This window comes from Carassius auratus, unplaced genomic scaffold (genome assembly GCF_003368295.1).
Source record: "Carassius auratus strain Wakin unplaced genomic scaffold, ASM336829v1 scaf_tig00214714_1_2670353, whole genome shotgun sequence".
Classification (NCBI taxonomy): domain Eukaryota; kingdom Metazoa; phylum Chordata; class Actinopteri; order Cypriniformes; family Cyprinidae; genus Carassius; species Carassius auratus.
Window position 1 is genome coordinate 2,055,001 of NW_020527778.1, and position 22,765 is coordinate 2,077,765.

A 22,765-nucleotide genomic window follows, 5' to 3' on the forward strand; every position below is an offset into this window, starting at 1 on the left:
CCGGGTAGGACTGACAACACTGACAGCGGCGATAAAAACACGGCTTCCCCCCAACGCACACACTCCTGTATTGTCCACGATAGACATGCTGTTCACAATGTGTAACCTTTCGATAGCCAGACAGACTTTAACCCTCTAGATTCTGATGGAAAACCAGTCTAAAGGAAGTTAAGGCTGCGGATGTGTGATTTGTACATTTAACCTGCTTCCCTTGTGACCTCTGTCCTAATCAGAACTGAATTACTCTGGACCTCCTCAAAGTCACAGATATGATTCTGTCAGAAATACAGACTCTACTGGGATTGCCATATATTCAGAAGTCGCTAAGTTTATCTGATGTATCAAAGTCGCATTTAACCAGTGGTTGCCAAAGTAAGGTGATATTAAAGCCGAGGGAAATTATGCACTGTAATTTTATAGCTATTAAGTACTACACTGTATTATTTAAAGTATTATAATTATAAAGAATTTAATGCAAATAGAAAATATATCTAGCTTGTCAATCTTATATGTACTGTATATCACTGAATTGTTAAACATGCTATAAATGTTTACTTTTATTTACTTACTTATTTAGGAAAACGTGCCTTGTTTATTTTTAACATGCTTTTTAATATTGTTTAGTTCATAGAAATTGTTGTTAAAAACAGGAAAAAATATAAAATAATATATAGAATAATATAATTAATAAATACTATATACAACACTAAATTTGATTAAAAAATTATAATTTCTACCAAAAGAACTAAAACAATAAAAATAAATCTTGAAAAATAAATATATAAAATAATAAAATAAAATATATAACATTTATAAATAAAGACCTGTCTTCTATAGTTTTTTCATCAATATATGTATAGATTATTTAACTATTTAAACATATATAACAAAACCTAGAACTAAGCAACTATATTTACCTACATACATTTTTACAGAAATATTTAAAAATGTGTATTTTATAAATTGATTTCATTGATTCAGCGTTTTGATTTGATTCACTAGCACAGAATGGTGTTAGATATCAGAATGAGCGCTGATAAACATGAATAAAAAGTTGATCTCTGTTTGTGTCCTCACTCTCAGGGAAGAGAAGGAGCGCTGGATCCGGGCGAAGTACGAGCAGAAGTTGTTCCTGGAGGGGCTTCCTCAGTCAGACGTGCCTCTGGGACAGCAGCTCCTGCGGGCCGTGGTGGAGGACGACCTGAGGCTGGTGGTTCTCCTGCTGGCCCACGGCACCAAAGAAGAAGTCAACGAGACGTACGGCGACGGAGACGGACGTACCGCCCTGCACCTGTCCTGTGCCATGGCTAATGTGGTCATCACACAGCTGCTCATCTGGGTAAGGACTCGCTCTTTGCAACCTCCTTTCGTCCGTAAGTGTCCCTCCATCATTAATTGAATCGTTTTATTTCAGTACGGCGTGGACGTGAAGAGTCGCGACGCCCGCGGTCAGACGCCGATGTGCTACGCCCAGCGAGCAGGAAGTCAAGAGTGCGTCGACATCCTCATCCAACACGGTTGTCCATGTGATGACGGCGGAGGACTGCCGACACCCACGGCCACCCGACACAATCCCAACATCAACAACAACGCTCAATGCGAGCTGAACCGTAGTGTTAGCATCATGTGATCGTGACCCACAGTGTCTCTAGTGTGTGATGTTGATGTTCCCATAGATGCTGCTCTCGTTAAATAGCATCATTTCCCTCAGCAGTACAGTACGTCTTTATTAGGAAACTGTGCGTAGTGCCACGTGTGTCACGTAAACCCATTACCCTCATGACGACGTCCTGTGACCAATGTTAGCATACGCCGAGAATTAGCAGTGTTAACCTGTTATTTTTAAGCTGAAGAAAATACGTTTTTAAGGATAATTTTTTTGTGTGTGTATAGAACAAAAAAAAAATGAAATGATGGGCAAAAGGTTCTTAAGATAAGTTTTATTTTTTATTTTTAAGTTACATCGGTTTAGAAATAATCAGACGACAGTAATGCATTGGGCCCATGTGTTTATGTCCATAAGAACATTAAATTATGTTGTTAAAGGGGAAGTTCTGTTAATATTTACTGTCCCTCATGTCATTCCAAACTTCTTTCTTCCTCTGAATACACACACACACACACACACACACACAAAATATGTTTGGAAGAATATGGGCAACCAACGAGTTTTGGTTCGCATTTTCAAGTCCATATACAAAATAGTTTGATTACAATGCCTACATTCTTCAAAATATGTTCTTTTATGTTCCACAAAACAAATAAAGTCATACAGGTTTAAAATGGCATGACGGAGAGTAAATAATAACAGAAATTTCCGTTTTAGATGGACTACAGTATACCATTAAATCAGCAATTTTGGTGAAACCTGTCAAAGACGTGTCTGTGTATTGCACCTTAAAGTCAAAAGGAAAAAAAATGTATTTAATACTTTAATTTTAAGGTTTAAATAAGGGGGTAAATATTTTATTTTAAGCACTACAATATACTTTATTACAATAATGAGAATGATATTAAAAGAAACAGAAAAATGAATGAAAAATATATCCAAATGCATTTCAGTAATGAAAACTTTGGTGGATAAAATATGTGGGGGTCACAGTGCAAAAAATATTCCTTGATTTTTCTTTTGAATGCAAAATATATTTTCTCATTATTTTATTTTGACTTTGAGGTGACCAGGATACAGTATGTTTTACGCAAATTACCATAAATGCTTCACTAAATTCAACTGATTTTTCTGATTTATGCTTAAAAAAAACATTTAAGTGCATATTTCACTAAAACTTCACACATTTTATAGTTGTACTACCATTGTGCCCTTAAACGAAGCTCAAAAACGCTAAGGCTACTGGGTAAAGCATTACCATGTGTTGCATCAGTGCAATATAACAAAACCCAAATCATCATACTCTCTGCTATTTTACATTTAGCCTTTATGTGATTGTCTTGGAAGGGCTTGATAAATACTGTGTTATTGCGGATGCCTTGTGTGAATCATTTCTGGACCGGTCTGAAGTGTTCTTCTAATTGTTTGATACTGACGTCCCTCTCCTGCCTAATGACAGATCCATTCAGTAGCAGCGGACGGTACCGACACACTAGATTACGAAATAAGCGATCTCGCCGTTTACTCCTGTGAGAGTGTGTTTGTTACGAGTCTAATGACCTCCACACTTGTGACTGTGTGGCTGTTTTTGTATCCATTAGAATCCAGACGTGTGTTTCTAATCGAATGGGATCGTGATGTGGATAATGTACAGATGTGTGTAGAAAATAGCTTTTCCTGCTCCCTGTTGCAGCTAGTTGTGTGTCGTGTGGGCAATTTCTGGATGAGATGGCCGTTATGTACCCATCTGAAACCTATCAGCCTTAACCCTCGTTTGCTAGTGTGTATGCCGTCAACTTTTACTTGAAATATGAAATCATGATTAAAACTTATTTAATATTTGGCACATGTGAGTTAAAGGGAACGCGGTAAAGTGAGAGGGAGATGTTGAACCTTCCTTACCAGACAGTATTTTAAGTTTTCTAGCAGGTACGTTTTCTTTCTTATTCGAGTCAGAGTTGTACATGCAACCCTCATCTAACTAAGCTTTAGGAGAATTGCCATCGATTTTAAATGCAACGTCATTTAATTCTGGAGGCTCATCCCCAACAACATGCTTGGAAAGTTACCCTGTTGTTCTTCAAAAGTGAATATGTATCACTTTTTTTTTTTTTTATATACGCTGTGCTTGGGCTCCTTTGTAAGACATGAGGTTGCTAAAATGAGATTTTGGGAATATGGCAGTTGAAAATTATAAACACTTGCCCATCATGTCGGTTTATTGAATGTTGGGATGAGCCCATGAAGTTCCTCAAGTAGCCATATAGCAGAAAGAAGCACCGTTTTGTTTTAAAGTTGTTTTTGGTACCTGGTTTTGGGTCTCAATGTGTCCACATTGTCTGGCCGTTAAGGTACTTTGTGTATTATATGTACATTTGACATATTTATAAAAGCAAGATGTAAATAATTCCTTTTGGTTGTTGCTTTTATTGAGCTGTTTGATAACTTTCTGTCCGTTCTTTTATTTTGCCATTGTTTTTAAATGCTCCTTCTGAACATGAGGGAGAACTTTCATGAGAGTTAGCTGTTGTGTGATTGGATGCTTGGCTGGCTATCGACATAATAAACACTCCAATAAAATGATTTATACCATGAATGCCGAGAAGTTTTGTCATTCATTCCGTGATCATAAGATTGTGAAAATGTGTGGCTGCCAAAATGTCTTTTATCTCAACTCTCTAAACATGATCATGGAAAACCAGGATATATGGTTTTTAAAATGATTTTCATAAAAAGTTATTGGAATCTTTTAGCTTTGAGGCCATCAATAGCTAAAGTCATCATAAAAGCGGACTAGTTATAGTAGCTTTTAAAAAGCATGCTTTGTGCATATTGTGTTCATATTTTGTCAGATTATAGAAGAATTCAAGCATTCATTACACCGGAAACCTGACCAAAATATTAATAGCATCATCTTTTACTTGTATCGAGCAGATGTTTTCCATTGGTCTTTGGATTATTACAGAAAAGAAGCTCTGGGACCGACAAAAGTTTATGGTTCTTACACATTTCATTCATTGTGGTAGTTTTCACAAATGAAACCAAATTGTATGAATTTTGAAGCCTAAAGGCAATTGCCAAAATAAAAAGCTGAAGTTTGGCTTTAAATAATGATGTCAACACTACAATTAAATGTATAAAAAATTGAGCTAGTTTGCAACTGTGCAAACTGTGAGTAGATAGATGAGTTTACCTGTGCACTGCCTTGTGCTTGATTTGTATGCGTTCATTTTATGTCTTCTAATTAAAGCCTGTGCTATGTACAGTTAAAAAACCCCACTGACTTCAGGAAGATGGAACCGGAAGTTCAGTGCCACCTGAATGGTTATGACATAAAATGATGCCACCTGTATTTTTGTTTTGTTTACATATTAGCATAGATGCTCAGCTCAAAGCTAACAGGCATATACTAAAACTCCATTTTGCTTTCATAGGCTGTTTAATAGTCATTTTATGTTTTCTTTCCTTGGCTTCTCTCAATCTTGCGTTTATCACTTGTTCTTTCTTTCCCGTCTCTCTCTCTCTTTCCCGTCTCTCTCCTGCTCGCTCTTCTCAGTGCGTTAATTTGCCTGAGAATGCATTAGCTGTAATGAGAGCTGAAGGCCGAGGGAATCCTCCAGGGTTCCATTAATCATGGCCCCTCAGACAGCCAACCTTGATTACAAGTGGCAAGAAATTCATTAGAGCCGCGCCTCTGACAACTTTTATCTCCGCCACTAGCTCTGACTCATTAGGCAGCCAAATTAAGGCTATGATGGCACTGATGAAATCCATCGCTTGTTTATCCTGTGTGATTTGATGCATCTGCCCATACATCAGCGGCGTGGGCGTCCAGCAGACACTCCCCAGGATTCAGGCCTCGCGCTTCCGGTCCCTCCTCTTCCAAGTCTCCGCTAGTCCGCTTCCGGAGAACGGCACGCTGAGGAACGGGAATAGCCGGTGCCTTGCGCTTCCTAACGACCCGTTAATGAAACAAATGCTCGGATATCAATTAAACAATTAATCTGATTGTCATAATGAGAGTGTTCCGCTCTTGACAAGCTGTGCTGGATCTCCCATCACCGCATCCTCGGAACAGCACCTTGTGGAATTTCTCTGTAGGCTATTTGGTTTGCGATTCATATTTTTTTTTTATAGTGACGCTGCTATAATAATTAAAGCTAGTATAATTGGCATAATGAGAATGCTAATTAGCAGAGTCTCTAAATGAGGGGATATGTAAATGCAACAGCTCATAGGCATTTACCACTAGCGGTTACTGGAGGCTGAAGCAATTAACTTCCACACTCGTGTCAGAGCGACATGCTGACAATACAAGTCAAGAAAGTTCAGAGATTCCTCATTAGTTTATGAGATTGTTTTCTGCGTGCATAATTTATGGGATTGTTTTGGGGGATTTTGTTTCATGCTTTAAGGGAGCTTGGTTTCATCAAATAAAATCTAAATGTAAAGACATGAACTCCTCAACAGGTGAGCTGGTGTCTTGCAGAAGGTCAGGGTGCAGTTTTCTCCAGGGTGTGGATTCATGTCTCAGTGTGTCGCTTTCCTTCTGCTTATTAGCACTTATGAGAGAAAACAGTTGCTGGTGTTTCGTACGTCATGGTACATTACACTTTGCATCCTGTTGCTGTTTCTAGCAATGAAAGCAGCTTCCAGTTACATCCACATTGGCTGTCCCTGATTCTCCTTGCTCAAACATTAGAGCATATACCAGAGTTATGGGTTTGATTTCCAGGGAATACATAAACTGGTTAAAAAAAATGACGACTTAGTCACTTTGAGATAAACATGTCTAATGTGATTCTGTCATGAAGCTATACGCAGCAATAGAAAATTGTCAGTCCTGTTTCTTAACATGATGCTTCATAGACTGGCATAAACAAAGTATGGCTAACAAACACTAATTATTAATAATATTTTGGTCAAAAGAAGTCAGGTATTTTTGCTCCCATGAAACAACAAACTGTTGCTGTGGTTACCAGCACATCAATCATTAGTTTACAGGTGTGACTCCTGTAGTCCGTTCACACACAGAACAATGATTTAGATTTAAATGCTGTTATCATCAGCTTTCCGGTGTGTATATGATTTCTGATTAGAAATCCAGCCTAAACTGGTCTCCTCCGTTGGTTTCAAATGGTTAGTTTTCTGCTGATGAGGCTGTGAGGCCAGCTTAAACTAAAACCAGTTTAGCTGGATTAAAACTTTTTTCTTTCCCAGTTGGGATAAGTAACTTTTTTAAAAACTTGCAATTTTTGCAATTAATAAAGTATGCAGCATAGCAGCACTTTGCATAGCAGCATATTTGGCAAAAGTGTGCTGAAAGACCAAAAGCAGCCTTCGTTAACACTACATTATATAAATTTAATACTACATTTAACTACATTTTAGTAGCCTATGCATTAACGTTAAAACAATGGAACATTAAAGTGGCATGTGGCCAAGATTTTATTGAATTACACTGAAGTACTGTATCTTGAAAAATTCAGTACCTATTAATTAAATATATATGATTGTGTTTTCCCAGAGTATTTTTATCATTCATGCTATAGTTTTCATATTATACTCCTGTACGTATATTTTACGTTACATTCCTGTAGCTCAAACAGCATGGTGCTAGCAACAGCAAGATCATGGGTTCGATTCCCAGGGAATACATGAACTGATAAAATGTTTATCTTGAATGCAGTGTACGTCGCTTTGGATAAACAGCTCTGCCAAATGCATACATGTAAATAGTTTACCTTCATGTAAAGGAGTTTTTTTTTGTATGTTGATGTAGTCTGTGAACGGAGTGTAGTGACTCAATGAGACTCAACCCTGGAACAGAGAGAGAGAGATAGAGACCCAGCATGGTCTTTTGCTCTCTCTCCTGTAATGATTGATGTTGAAGTTCATTACAGTGTGTTGGATATGACCAGTGTAATAGAGCTCCATCACTCTCATCTGAGACAGCACGGCCTCCCAAAGAGAGACAAATGAGTCCTGTGCTCATTAACAAAAAAACCTCTCCCTCTCTCTCTCTCTCTCTCTCTCTCACACACACACACACAAACACACACACACAGAGAGACTCTTCCTTTAGATCATCTGTACTGGTCATAATAGAGTCAAATGATTGTTTTTGCTGCTGGTCAGTGTGTGTCTTTCTCAATCACATGTGGTTGTAAAAGTATGCTTTCATATTCATCATCATATTCAAATTCCCCTCTGATTATACAAGTAGGCCATACTTTTCAGTGAATAAGGGAAACGGTGAGACTTTTGAGTCACAGTTATGGAACAAATAAACTAAGTAGTCATGCACATTAAATGCATTTAATATATTTGTGTAAAATATTGTGAAGCATGAAGGTTGCCATGCAGTTAGTTTTCATCAATTGCCTAAAAACTGAATCTTTCTTATGTATTTTCCTCATATGACTGTATATTCTCATGTTTTAACATGATAAATAAAAATTTTCACTGAATTAAATGCATTTTGTATAAAGGCTAAACGGTTAGTATTTGTTTCATGTCAAAGGCATACAAATTTGATATCAGAAGCATAATTTTACACTGAAGGAAAATTGTAACTGCATATTGCATGTTTGGTCTTTTTACTGAAGAAGGCCAAAAGAAATGATTCAGACCAATAACGTTGATTTAAAGAGAAGAGAACATTCGTACGGCTAAAGCTTCACAATACTTCCTACATCTGAAAAATAAAATAAAATAATGCTATCTTCATGTTTAATAGAAGGATAATCATTTCACCCCATGGTCTCTTGACGCTGATGAGACATGTGCTCTATTCCCTGCTCAAAATACATCAAATAAAGTAAATCTGCTGGATGTAAAAAGAAAAAAAGAAAATAGAGATCTGAGTCAGTGACCTGGGCATTAAAACAATAAATCCCCCTGAAGAAATATTTCAAGATCAACATTTCCTGGTGTTATTTCTAATATCTTGATATTTAAAGATTCAACAGTGAAAAGTAGATATATTGTGTTTTATGCACTTAAAAATATATATAATAAAATATAATTTACATTGTAATATTAATTGGACTTAATAATTACATAATGTATTTTTATGCATAAGTAAATGAATATAGATAAAGAAATAAATTGCCAGTAGTCACATTATGCTTTAGAATAATGTTTGGTTTAAAATATCTATCAATGATCCAGTGGATTGATCAATAATTAATTAAATCGTTTGCAAAGATGACAAACACTGAAACAGTATTTAAGAATAACCAAAGTGCATGCAATGAATACAATTCTTTAAACAGTTTTATGCAACCATAATGCACATTTATGGTGACGTCGATGGGAATGTATCACTCTGTCTGTGTGTTCTTGAGCTTATTTATTTCCATCACCGTTTTTTATTTCCACAAAGAACTGGGGGAGACTCCGCCTCTAAGGGACAGAAATGCTTTAAGAGCACATGCAAAAATAGTCGAAACAACGAGAACGGCCCGGTGAAATCATACGGGGAAATTAGACAACAAATGGCCACATGCAAAAACTCACTAGACAGCAACTTATAAATACTTATCTTTTTAAAAGAATGTCTCTTTACAGTCTCGTATAGTGCACATTTGTGCCGCATGGACACATTTAATATTTACAAATGTACAAAATAATAAATTAAAAATAAAGACATTTCTGAGGAAAGAAGGTAAAGAACAAACCTGAAAGTAATGTCGATATTGAACAGATGGCTATAAAAGTCGGGAACACCTTTTGATAACCTTTAAATATATAAAATGCTTAACAGGTCATAATACACGTTTCATAAACTTTGATTCATATATAGGCTTTTCAAAATTGCATGTTTATAAACCGATGATCCGTTAAGCATTGTATAGGCCTCCTGTTTTTTAATTGAAAGTCGCCAAAGTGTTTCCTAAAAGTCACTGAATGTCCGAAACGGTCTCCTTTTAGGTGTGCTTCATGCATCTGTAGTGTGTGACCCCTGACCTGCGGGAATCTGGGTCATGTAAATGTTCGTTTGAGGAGTTCATTTGTCATTTGAGGAGTTCATGGCCTGCTGCCCGGTTCGATCTGTTGATGTTGACTCCGAACCGCGAACCTGTTGACGTGCACGGGAATGGGCACCACGATTTTGGGGTTCCGGACGGGCTCCCCGGATCTGTTGTTGACGTTGCCGGCTTTGATCCGTTTCCATTTGGCCCTGCGGTTCTGGAACCAGATTTTGACCTGGACCTCGCTGAGTTTGAGCGCGTGCGCGATCTGAGAGCGCTCGGTGAGGGACAGATACTTCTTACAGTGAAACTCCTTCTCGAGTTCTAGCAGCTGTTCGCTAGTGAAAGCAGTCCGCCTCCTCCGGCTCTTTCCCGCAGAGCCGCCCGGCGGTAACGCGTCCTGTGAGCCGCCTTTGAGTTTACTTTTCTGGGACGCTGAAGCGCAGGTGTTCCCGTCGGAGAAGCTTTCGTTCTCGCTGTCGGCTGAACTGTCCTCCCTGTCACTGCACGCGGCCTCCGCTGATTTCAGGTCCAGTTTCTCATCATCTGAACTGTAGAGCTTGGTTTCCCCTTAAAAGAATGCAAATTAAGAGATGAATCACTACAGATATTCCAGACAGATGAGGTCAGTTCAAGGGGCAAATGTAGTAGACCCACTAAACTGAAGTTCAGCTAATGTAAAACAGGTGACGAACTGCAGCGAAAAGTCCTTTTTGACAAAAATAAAATAAAAATCCAGTTGAAATCAAATAACCTGCAAATTAGCCTAATTGTCAAACTATGTAACAAAATGACACAATTAAAATTCGATAGAACGTTGATCGTTGATGTCTGCTTCATTTTAAACTTTAATAACAGAAGTTATTTCATAAATATTCTAATAAAATCCAACCAGTGCTGGCCTGTCTACATATTCAGTCTACTAAAACTGACTTTGGTTGTTACCTTACATTTTTACATTTAAAATGACAACATGCAAGTTCATTGCACTTTTTTTTCCATGAGGAATTTTGTTTTTAAAAAAAAATGCCGTTTCAACTCAAAAGCTGTAGAAATGACAGTATTGTAGCAGGTTGGCTGGGGGAAATGTATTTTAATAACAGTAATGAAATAATAATAGTAAAAAATAAAAAAAAAACTGTGCTGAAACTATAGAATAATTGCTTTTGTTCATATGGTTTACATTGGTATCAAGACATGTAATTTTCAAACCCAAATCTTTTGTAGCATATCATTGTTTCGAAACTCTCCAATGCCAGGAGTGAAGGCCCACCCGAATACAAATCAAAAGACAATGCAAGTTTGCAAGCTCAGATGTGTCCATTTGTCTTTGGATAATTTTACGAAGTGCCTAAGAACAATAACAGATGATAGATTAGAAATGCACTGTTATACCAGCGCACAAAAACGGCTATAGTAAACCACATTGGTAAGGTTGGTGAGTCTTATTCAAAATCCAGATACCTTTTTAAAATTTCAAGTGTCATGACATTTCTGACTGAATGTACAACTATCTATGTTAAAGCTTATGCACAGAGTTTATATGAAGTAGCTACCACACAGTTAAGTATTATTGAATTACTTTTTGCGTCACTTTGTTCACCAGTACACCAAAAGCGCATCATTCTTATCAAGAATTATATATATATTTATTATTATTATATTTTTTTTCTGGAGGTATATTCCATTTTCGTTTTACAATAAAAGTTATTTTATTTTGCACATTGGTTCATGAGTTGTCTAACGCACCAGAGTGTTTTCTTAAGAACTAGAGAATGAAAGTTTGTTGTGGAACTTTCGGCATCATCCTGTAAAAGCCTTTGGGTTCTAATCAGAACTTTTATTTCGAATAAAGGCCGCTAGAACTTTTTGCGCTCGTAATGAAACCACCTGTCAGTGAGAGACTGTGTCCGGTGCTCACCTGCAACCGCCTGAAAAGTTTCCGTGAAATTGAGGAGTTCAGAGCCCTTGAGTTCGTCATGCGGGCTCTCCTGCCGGTTCATCCCCGTCCCGTCCGCGCCTAACCGGGGTCCCGGCATCTCCTGCGGGGGATAGAAACTATCTGGAGGGTCCGAGAAACTGGGCAGGGTGGTGGTGAGCGCCACCATGGAGGGCATCCCCTGCCCCAACCCCGCGCAAAAAGTGTTGGTCAGACGCCCTGCGAACGATGCCAGCGGTGTCAAAGGAGGGATACCCGACGGTAATGACGAATGGGACAGGGCTTGTGGAATCATAAACGGTCGGTATGGCATAAACATCGGGTAACCCGTGTAGAGCAGGTGGCCCGGCCGGGGCTGTGGCGTGCCAATCAAAGAATCAATGGAAAACGCCGTGCCTGGACCGCTCGGTCTCTGCATGGTGAACTGCGCGCGGGCTGCTCGTATAAATCCCGTGCACTGGCCTTCTGAGACAAATCACCCAAATGTGGTCCACGGTTATCCTGATGGTGCGGTAGGGTCCTCGCCGTCCAACTGACAGACCTGATGCGTTTTTTTTTTTTTTTTGTCTGGAGCTCTCAGTGTCTCAGCCTCTGTTTGTTACATACTGAGACATAAACACACACACGCACACCCCTCTGTCTCGCGCGCTCTGTCTCTCTCTCTCTTTCGCTCTCATCAGTACAAGAGGATAGAAGGGGGAGTTGCCCTGGAGACTCATCCATCTTCCTCAAATTACGCTTCATTTCCTTATTCAATCCCTGACTTTTTAGGCCGCCTAGCGAGGGGTGGGGGGTAGTTTCCCAGTGGGTCAAGCCTCCTCCTCTGGAAAGCGAATGTGAGGGGACTGCGCTGACCACACCAACCCAATCAACTATTATTAATTTTGATTGATGATAAGTAATTACTTTGTATTCAAGGGAAGATATATAACAACGGTTCTTTTGTTGATTCTTTCAGGGGCCGATGGCATCGAGTCGTGAGGGCGGAGAGGCAGATGTTTTGGCCCTCTTGTGAGAGAGAGGCTTTTCTATTCTGTTGGGAGAAAGAGTGAATCTGGCCGACAATTATCCCTAAGAGGGAGATTTAACTGATGAAATGACGTTTGAATGTAGAGATCTGTGTGAACTCTTACTGATCGTTTTGGGGGGGATTACAAAATATGGCTGTGTGTGTGTGTGTGTGTGTGTGTGTGTGTGTGTGATTTTCTAGATTTTAAAAATAAGAAATATCCACATTTAGAAAAAACAAAAAACAAGTTCTTAGAAATGTAATCTTTATATAGTAACTTTTACTTTCATACTTTAAAAAAAAAAAAAATACATAAAAAAATAAAAGTCAAAACGTCTTCCTTTTTTTATTTTTTTTTACACATATCATAAATTTTTAGTCACGAATAGGGTGCGAATTATGGCAAGGTCCTGGCCCTCCTAATTACACTTTGAACCTCCCTAAAGTCAGTCAAAACTAACGGGGGGTGTGGGGGGGGGGGGGGGGGGGGGGGGGCGTTTGCCTGGGAGGGTAACCATAGCAACAGCAAGCAGGCACGCGCTTTCCGTTAGACCCGGGCGAAACTTCCAAAGCAAGTAGGCCAGCTCTGATTATTTATCAATTTGCTCAACATTTAGGGTATATACTGAAATATATATATATATGTGTGTGTTTTTTTTTTTTTTTTTTTTTTTTGGTGATATTGCGGTGAAAACACCGATCAGTTACTTGAGATTGCCTCAACAACATATTAACGAACAGATTACATCCTGAAAAGTAGGTTAACGTTACTGAAAGAAATTCTCTTAAAACGCTAACGTTATACCTTTAACGTTACCCCCTGAAAATCACAGAATTCGCACTATGATGATAAATAACTGCTTCGTTTGACCTCAACAAAGCCTGACGTTTTATTTGAAAAGTAACTTTAGCTTGTAGCCTACTTTTTTAAACTTTGACTTGAACTTGAGACGCAGAGTCTGTTTTTATCAAATAATTCAGACTTCAAAAATACGGTTTTCCCTTTTTGTGTGATATCTCTGGACAAAAAATATGAAAAATACTGTATTTCATAAATTAAAAACATGTTAATCACAGATGTGCATTCAAGTCGTATGAGATCCGTTTTAATATATTTTTAAAAATCCAGACAAAAGAGCTTCGTGTTCACAGATATTCAGAGGAAAGACCCAAAATTACACACATAATTTGACAAGATGTCAGATTACCAAGGAAAATTAAGAAGGACAAGATTTTAAGATAAAAATATTCATACTCTCCTTCAATAGTTGAGAATATAATTTAGATTTTAGAATAAAAATAATAAAAGAAAAACAAAGAAAAGAGGTCTAAAATTGTACACTTTGAGTGGTTTCTCTTTCCCCGCTAAGCATTAATTTAATCGGAGATCATTTTACCGTTTAGATGCCAATTCACTTCTGATGATGATTAGACGCTATTGAGTCCTGCGGGGCGCGAGCTCTCCAACTGGCCGTCTGATTGCGCGAGGACATAAACACATCACCTCCGACTCTGATTAGCCATGGAGGACCCACAGATGCTAATTATTCTTATAATTGCAAATGACTCCATTCAGGAGCAGTGCTCTTTGATCTATTGAAACCAGACAGCGTTCTCTCTCTCTCTCTCTCTCTCTCTCTCTCTCTCTCTCTCTCTCTCTCTCTCACGCTTCTGAATGGGATACAATCAGAGCCCCCTCTTCCCTTGGCATCGTATATGAGACTTTTATCAAAGATCTGTTCGTTTACAATTGCTCTGCACCTTTGTTCTTCATTAAACGTAGGCCTACTACACAAAAAGAAGAAAAAGCACAAGACTTTATTATCTTCGACGCTCAATTAGTAACTATATCCAAACACTGCAGCATAATCGAGAGGATTTATTTATTTATTATTTCTAAAATGTACTGTAATTTTACTATAGTTATGCATGAGGATGAATACAGTTCATGGACACCAGGTAAAATATGCATAAAGATGACATTTGGATCATATATATACACTGCAGCATTTGAAGTGGATCAAAACCTTTCTCCAAAGTTGTCATAAAACCAAAACAATACCCATTCTTGACAACTTGGATGAACTCTTTTGATCCACTTCAAATGTTAACTAATGTGTGTGTGTATTAAATAGCAGTAAATTTCATAAAGTGCTCTACCAGCATCCACTCTATAATAACAGATTCAAATGTAATATTCAATAATAATAATAATAATAATAATAATAATAATAATACGCATATTCATTAATTGACATGCTAATAACCTATAATTTAACCAAAATTATTATTATTATTATTATAATGCATAATTTGTTTTGGTAATTTTTTTTTTTTTTTTTTTTGTCCACTGGCCATTGCATTGTTGGTGTTTCTTAATTAGTCGAGGAGACAGCATCATTAAACACGAGACCCTCTTAGACTTGATGATGATGACCTGTAACAAAAATGGACATGATGCATACTTGTGGAACTCAACAGTTCGAAAATAATGTAATCAGTATAAAAATCCACATAATCCTGTTCATGATCTAAATCGTCTTCTATTTCTAAAATACTATTAATTAATAGACTCCATCTTGTCCGATCTTGACCTTAAAATGTTGAATATGAATGTCAAATTACTGAATTGTAATCTTTCAACACGATTTTCTGTTGTCCTCTGTTAATATAAAATATGATGTAAAAACAGGATAATGAGAAATGGTAATGAAAACCTCAGTGTAGACAAGAAAATCAATCAAATCAAGCTTAAAAACGGATCATTTGCAAAAATAAAACCAAAAAACTGAATCTTGCCTTCCTGAAAAAAAGCTTTTTATTTTATATAGATCCGTGTTTGAACATATTTTTGGAAAATACGTAAATGCATTGGAAATCAGCTAAAAATGAAGTTAAATCAGTACTAATACATTTGAAATATTTTATTTTACAAGAAATCTAAAACATTAAATTATCGGAATGTTACTTTTTAATAAATTCCATTAAAAATCTGTCAATCTGCATCGATTCCTGTCAGTGATTTGAGATCTTTCAATGGGAGTTTCAATTCCACTTGTGCTCCATGGCGCCCCACTGTGGTAGTTAATGTAATAATGAATGTGTGTTGCACTGGATATTATTAAATAAAGACCTACTGCATCCTCCTGTTTTATTCTTCATAAACAACCTTTTATCTTCTTCCCCAATGCATTCAAATGTATATCAGTAATAATAAAACACATTTTACATAACAAATCTCTCTCACAGATCGGCATTAAGCATTATCTCCATTTAATGATTCACTATAAAATTGCCACCTGCTTGTATCATCTTTGGTGAAGATACAAATCATTCATAAGTCTCAGTCACTGCATGCTTAATATGTATGTTGAACAGTGTCAGGCTTGTGGTCTCTCTCAGTGAATATAGTCTCTGAATGCCAGCATTAGGTAATTTTTAAGAAAGGTTGGTAGACCCAGTTTAGGCACCACCTTGTGCAAGCGACCTTCCAGGAACACTCGGAGTCTGTGGCGGGCCAAATGCTGTAGAGATCGAGGAGTTTGCATCAGTGCAAACAGGGATTTGTAGAAATCTCGGTGTTTCTGTGTGGAAACAATATCCTTCATTACATTATATCTACATTATATTTAAGAAAAAAGTCAACAGCTTGACATCATCTGACCTTAAACACCTCAGGAGGTACAGCTTCTACCCAGGCTTCAGTGATTTTGAGGCGGTCATATGTGTTCAAGAGCACTTCTATTGTTCTTGGAGATGTGCAGCAATATTTCAACACCTGTGCCAGATATATTAGAGAATAAAGATGTCATATTACAAGAAAAAACAAATAAAGAGGAAAATTAATCAAACAAATAAGATGGTCTTTTTTATTGTTTATAGTGGTTATATAAATATAAATATATAATTGTAAATATATTTTATAAAAACTTTTTTGAATATATAAAATCTATTTTTAAAAGTTATTCATGTGATGCAATGTTTAATTTTCAACATAATTCAAAAGAGCAGCATTTATTTGAAAAAGCAATCTTTTGTAACGTTATAAATGTTTCTATTGTCACTTAGTCTTAATTGATTTAATGCATCCTTTTTGCTAAATAAAAAATGTCATTTAAGTGAAATCAAATAAGAACAAAATCTTGTTATTAATAACTCAAATGATAAAGAAATGCTATTTTGTGTCTTTCGGAATAACAAACAGTGGAAGGGAAGCCGGTCATAGATGAGCAGCCTTTTGTCAGTTTCCACCTGCTGCAACAGCCCCACCTGTGTTGTGGAGGTCAAAGGTGGAACGTTGTATTTTTGGGGGAACATTGCAAGGAATAATGAACTACTTGGGCTGATGAACAGATTGGGCCCCCCTCTGGGGGATTGTGGGGAATTTCTGCAATTACTGCTAATTAATCTCCTATTAACATTTGCCTCGTTAAGACAAGTGCGACTAGTTGGATGCTTGATATCAAGTGTTTTTAACTGCGCTTTTGAAAGACAGAACTAAATCCATCTGAAAGTGATTATTTCTGTGTTTGTGACCAATAAAATATCATATGCTGCTTGTGGTGAACTTTAATGATGGTTCTGAGTTAATTTATTTCTATAAATATTAGTGGGTTCGTTCCTTGCAAGTGGCAGAAAGGTTAGATTCCAAATTCTTAAAAGGTTTATTTCTCGCAAAAATCACAACCCCAATTCCAAGAAAGTTGAGACGTTTTGTAAAATGCAATAAAAATCAAGAATCTTAGATTTATTTCATTGACAAAAGTACAAATAAAATAATTTCCAATGTTTTCACTGACCATTGTATTCTGTAAATATAAACAAATTTTGATTGATGGCTGCAACACACTTCAAACATTTTTGGACAGAGACATGTTTAACAGATGTTTGCTTTGACATCTGTCGCTGGTGAAAGTCTGCATGTCCCCTTTGGTCTTGGTGACTGAGAAATCAACGTCCATTTTGTTTCAGAAACAAGTTTATCTTGACTCATCTGACCACAGCACACTGTCTTTTTGACTATCTGAGATGAGCTCTGGCCCAGAGAACACAGCAGCTTCACTGCAAAGAATTGATGTATAGTTTTCTCCTAGAGTAAGATATATGCAAGTTGCATTTATCAATGCAATGGCAGATTATGTTAAGTGACAGCAGTTTTCTGAAGTACTCCTGACCCCATATGGTTACATTTCACACCGCAGAATGACGACATGACTATCTGAGGGCTCAAAGGTCACACACATTCACCTGAGGTTTCCTGCCTTGCTCTATACAGACTGACATTTCTCAGGTTCCCTCAATCTTTTCACAATATTATGTGTGGTTGTTGGTGAAAGACCTAAAATCTTAGCAAGTTTGCATTGAGACAGATTTTTGTGATTTTGAGATGCTCCTTTTACACCCAAAATGATACCCTTAACCTATTACCAATTCACCTGCTTACTGTAAACGGTTTCAAAACGGTTCAATTTGGATAATCTAAAACCAGTTTGTATCTTCCCCAAATTCTTTAGTGTGTTGCAGCCATCAACATAAAGCTTTGGAAATCTTTTCTTTGTACTTTTGTCAAATAAAAAAAGATTAAAGAGAATTTACAAATCCCAGATTATAGATTTTATTGCATTTTCCAACTTTACTGGAATTGGAGTTGTAGTAGTCAGTAATGTATACACCTCAGAAAATCTGAATTTTAACAGAATTGAATAATAATTTGGAACCAGTCCTGATTAGATATTTAAACAAATAGTCAAAATAAGAGTAAAACAGGTAAAATGTGGATAAATATATGAAAAATATAAAATTTAGTATATCCACCAGGTCAGGTCCACTTGAGTGACTATAAAGATTTTATTCCCCATAAAATTGGTTCAAAATTATTATGAAACGAATTAGCATTCCTCGACTACACACTAAAAAATGGTGCTAAATAACACTGAAAACGGTTCCTTGGCTCTTAAACAAATTGGAACCACTTTAAGTGCTATACAGCAGCTTTGTCAAATGGTGCTATATAGAACCATAAGAGGAACCCCATTCTCCTCTTTCGATTTTAGACTTAGTACTCCACTCTCCATTTGTTTTCTATGAATGGGAATTTACTACAGTGGCAAAAGCTGTTTTGAATTCACTGTTATGCTTTTCTGAAAAAAGCCTTGTTAAAAGTTTGATAACCTAAGAGAGTAAGAAAGCGTTAGAGAACCTTTAAAGAACTATACAGGGCTTAACAGGGTTTTTGTATGGCATTGGTTCTATATAGCACCTCAACTACCCCAAAGAACAGCTTAAGCACCAAATTCTTTTTGTGTGTAGGGATATAGAAATATAGAAATATATCCTGACCTTGGGGAGAGCTCCAGGCCACACCCTGATGGATCCATAATTGAGAAGTGCCTGTACGATCCTCTCGGGCTCATGGTCCGTCTTGTAGGCTACTACCTTCAAGATGTTATGCATTGGTGCATCGCCTCCATAATCCATTTCGTTGACCAAGGCTTTATACTGAAGCAGTAGATCCACTACGTCAGGGTTGGCATTTTTACATGCCATGTGTAGTGGAGTCTGCTTGTCCGCGTCACTGATATGAATGTCTGCCCCAGCAGCCACCAGCATGTGACAAACACGACTGTAGCGCTCCAGAGAAGTGCAGTCCTGTGGCTGGGAGCAGGCGGTGTTCAGCGGTGTGTTTCCATCGTCATTTTGTAGGTTCAGCGCAGCTCCGTGATGTAAGTAGAGCTCCACGTGATCAGGAAGGCCATGGCGGGCCGCCACATGAAGGGGTGTGTTGTTATCATCCAAGCTTTGACCATTGATCAAAGCACCGAATGCCAGTAGATGTTTGGCACACCTGGACAAAACAGGAAAAAACTAAAGTCTGGCTTTAACTCTACCAGTCAAAAGTTTGGAATAATTATTATTTTTTAAATGTTTTTAAAAGACGTCTCTCATGCTGATCAAGGCTGCATTTCCTTGATCCATAATGCATTAAAAACAGTAATAGTGTGAAATACTATTAAAATAAAAAATAGGTGTTTTCTATATGAAAAAAAAAAATTATAATATATATATATGTCATTTATTCCTGTGATGCAAAGTTGAATATTCGGCATCATCACTCCAGTCTTCAGTGTCACATGATCCTTCAGAAATCATTCTAATATGCTGATTTAGTGCTCAAGAAACATTTCTTATTTATTCTTATCAATCAAAGTTCAGTTCTGTAGCTTATTATTTTTGCAGAAATCCATGATACAGTATAATTCAAAAGTTTAAGGTACGACGGGCTAAGTTAAAAAAATAAATAAAAATTAAATAAACTAGACTAGACTGACTAAATATTCAGCTTTGCATCAAATATATATATATATATATATATATATATATATATATATATATATATATATATATATATATATATATATATATATATATATATATAATTACTGTATTTTCAAATACATGCAGCCTTGGTGAGCAGAAGAGCCTTTATTAAAATATAATAAATAATAATTATTCCAATCTGTCAGTCATTTGAAATCACAGAATTCCCCACAGGTGTTCCTGTAATTACTGTACTGATCAAGCACTTACTCAAGTGACTGGAGCTCAGTGCATACGTGCAGGGGCATCTGGCCGTCTTCATTGGTTGCGTTGGGATTGGCTCTGTACTGCAGCAACAGCTTGACACACTCGGGCTGGCACTCCACACAGGCCTCATGCAGGGCAGTGGTGCCCCCAGGTGTCAGGTCCACTCGAGCGCCCCTCAGGAGGAGATGCCGCAAACATTCGGTGAAACCCCGGCCAGCGGTGATGTGCAGTGGTGTGGTCAGCTCTTGTTCATATGTCAGCGACCACAGTCCTGAAAAAAGAAGACTTTTTATTATCAATATTACAGTTGCAAAACACGTGAAAACCCTGATTAAAATAAATATGATTTTATAAATGGAAAGTTTAAAAGAACAACATTTATTTGAAATAGAAATCTTCTATAGAATTCTAAATCCCTTTACTGTCAATTTTGATCAATTTAATTTGTCCTTTTAATTATTTATTTACCTATTATTTTCAAGCCAGATCCAAACCATATGTGGTTGTTTTTCATCATTCAATTTCATGTGACTGTAATGTCATAGTCAAAGTGCAATAGCAGTCTCCTATGAAATACTTATTTTTGTGATCAGTATCAGGAAGTTTCATAGGAACACACATATACACAAACTTATAAAAAGACCCCAAGACAACCTCAAAGACACAGTCGGGGTGGGTGCAATCTGTGCGTAACCGAATCACAAAGGGGAACCAATGACTATGACAGCAGGTGAGTCTGATGTGGAAATACTGGAAATGAAGATGAGCTACTGTAGTGTGACAAAGTTTGAGTGCTTGTGTACACATGCAGGAATCTGTACATTGCTGTGATACTCATCCACAACTAAATGGCCATGACACAAAAGAGAACAGAAATTAATTACAATTAAAATTCTTCTTGTTTCACACCTTTTTATTCTATTTTCTGTGCTAGTAATTCATTTTATGTAGTCAGGTTTGAGATTTCACCCTAGTTTCTTATTTTCATACTTATAAGATTGTCTTATCATCCTATCTACCTCAAAAGCATAAAAATACAGGCAATGTAATTTTCCTCATAAGCTGAAACTGAACACTAGGCATAAAAGTTTCTGCCAAAAAAATGGTTTCATGGTAATAATTCTTTGGTAATAAATCTCTATAAAGCCACTCAGGCAGTTTCAGTTAATGCAACAAAAATGATTAATATAGTCACAACACAACTACATTCCACAAAATAACTAAACTTCACATTTATGTATTTTAATGGATTAAACACAATGAAATTAGATTGTGATAAAATACTCATTTAGCTCATTTGAATTCAGTAAACCGAACAAGCAGACTAAATATATTGTATAGCAAGCTATCTCAACAAACACCAGAACGTCATTTGTGTCCCTGCAGCATACTTAGCCCTCTGTAGTTGAACCTGAAGTTCTTCCACTCCTCTATGTCGCTGGTGTAATATATGGCATCTAAGAGAAAAGCATATTCTGGCTCATCAATGATGCTAACAACAGTGAGGTCATCTCCGACCAGAAGTGCATTCCAGAACTGGAGGATACGTCCTGATGCCTGAGCCGTCGCAATTACATCGCTGTGATATTTCTTTTGTTTGCGAAATGTATTCTTCGGCCCCATGTGTGAAGTAAAGCCAGGAGCAGATGAGAATCCAGCTTTGACTCTGATTGCCTAGGTTAGTCTTAAAACAAGGCACAGTGTTGCAGATGATTGCCCTCAATATATTTGCTTAGTCTGTTGCCTGTTTTTGAAAGAGGCTATTTAAAGGCCGCCTGCCATGACCTTTAGAAAGCTCCTGAAACCCGAGGCTGCAGATCCGAGAGGTAAACAGTCCAAGTAATCATGCCAATTTAAAGACATCTCTTGGGATAGGAGACAATTGCACAGTTAACTCAATCAAACTTGTCCTTACCTCTCACTTTTCCATTTGCACTCCAGCGCATGGCTCCTCCCTGAGGCTGGATGAACAAGTCTGAAGGAAAGCCTTTGGAGAAGATCTCTTTCACGGCTTTTACATTTCCAGTGTACAGGGCATTTTGGACAACAGGGTCCTGGCACACCATCGGAGGGTTTCCCGCGGTCTGCCTCGAAGACGTCCCCCTGTCCCAGGCTTCTTTCCTCAGCAGGTATCCACTGAGAACTGGGGCAGCCAGTCTCATCTGGTGCCTTTCCTGCTCTAAAGAGCACAGAGAGCTTGGTTTATACATGAGACTCCTTCTAGACACGAAGCTGATTGTGCCTTCCTTCACACTAGTTTATTAGAAGACTTTAGGTCTAGTCACTTAAAGGCCTGGGATCTTTTAAATGGCCTTCTGCTTCTTCTCTTTGGGGGTGTTTTGATATCTGAGTAGGAACTTTGCCATGTGCAAACAGAACTATTTTTACAGTGTCACATGGGTGGCTTGCTGTGACTTGATGTTTATATCAGAACAGATGTTTACCAGCAGGTCAGCTCTGTGGAAACCTTTGTTAGTATCTACCCCTTAAACTTTAAATGCATTTGAAATGTTTTTCAAAACTTTTAAATAAGGCTTGGCTGCTTTTTATTTAATGTTTCTATATTTGTACAGTATATTTAAAGCTGCAGTCGGTAACTTTTGACGCTCTAGCGGTTAATAAACAGAACTGCTTGCGTCTTGCGGAAG

General features: G+C 37.4%; 3 protein-coding genes across 6 annotated transcripts in view; 1 reads left to right on the forward strand and 2 right to left on the reverse strand.

The window, feature by feature from the left end:
* agap3 (ArfGAP with GTPase domain, ankyrin repeat and PH domain 3) overlaps positions 1–4,205 on the forward strand; it is a 142,483-nt gene extending 138,278 nt beyond the window's left edge. For all 3 annotated transcript variants that reach the window (XM_026258325.1, XM_026258326.1, XM_026258324.1), the window contains exons 17-18: positions 1,084–1,339; positions 1,415–4,205. In XM_026258325.1, the coding sequence (XP_026114110.1) occupies positions 1,084–1,339; positions 1,415–1,630 (472 nt within the window). In that variant the 3' untranslated portion in view covers positions 1,631–4,205. The remainder of the gene's footprint in view (positions 1–1,083; positions 1,340–1,414) is intronic.
* Positions 4,206–8,948: 4,743 nt separating this feature from the next.
* gbx1 (gastrulation brain homeobox 1) lies at positions 8,949–12,687 on the reverse strand. The gene is made up of 2 exons (XM_026258578.1): positions 11,507–12,687; positions 8,949–10,155 (listed from the first exon to the last, which is right to left on the reverse strand). Exons 1-2 carry the CDS (start codon positions 11,940–11,942, stop codon positions 9,641–9,643), a joined length of 951 nt encoding a protein of 316 aa, XP_026114363.1. The 5' UTR covers positions 11,943–12,687; the 3' UTR covers positions 8,949–9,640.
* A 2,983-nt stretch (positions 12,688–15,670) lies between these two features.
* Positions 15,671–22,471, reverse strand: asb10 (ankyrin repeat and SOCS box containing 10). 2 transcript variants are annotated; one of them, XM_026258531.1, is made up of 5 exons: positions 22,033–22,471; positions 20,121–20,388; positions 18,873–19,377; positions 16,198–16,311; positions 15,671–16,117 (listed from the first exon to the last, which is right to left on the reverse strand). In XM_026258531.1, the coding sequence occupies exons 1-5, from the start codon at positions 22,325–22,327 to the stop codon at positions 15,932–15,934; spliced, it is 1,368 nt and encodes a 455-aa protein (XP_026114316.1). In that variant the 5' UTR covers positions 22,328–22,471; the 3' UTR covers positions 15,671–15,931. The 2 variants fall into 2 exon arrangements, with proteins under 2 accessions (XP_026114316.1, XP_026114317.1); XM_026258532.1 differs by lacking the exon at positions 22,033–22,471 and adding an exon at positions 21,509–21,945.
* Between the last annotated feature and the right edge of the window lie 294 nt (positions 22,472–22,765).

What these genes read in the sequence shown, in the direction of transcription:
- asb10 (XM_026258531.1), bottom strand. Translation starts at nt 22,327, where the DNA reads ATGTATAAACCAAGCTCTCTGTGCTCTTTAGAGCAGGAAAGGCACCAG. An exon ending in TGCAAATGGAAAAGTGAGAG is followed by an intron (nt 20,389 to 22,032) that starts GTAAGGACAAGT and finishes TTCTTTTTTCAG; the next exon opens with GACTGTGGTCGCTGACATAT. An exon ending in GGCCTGGAGCTCTCCCCAAG is followed by an intron (nt 16,312 to 18,872) that starts GTCAGGATATAT and finishes TATCTGGCACAG; the next exon opens with GTGTTGAAATATTGCTGCAC.
- gbx1 (XM_026258578.1), bottom strand. Translation starts at nt 11,942, where the DNA reads ATGCAGAGACCGAGCGGTCCAGGCACGGCGTTTTCCATTGATTCTTTG. An exon ending in AACTTTTCAGGCGGTTGCAG is followed by an intron (nt 10,156 to 11,506) that starts GTGAGCACCGGA and finishes CATTCTTTTAAG; the next exon opens with GGGAAACCAAGCTCTACAGT.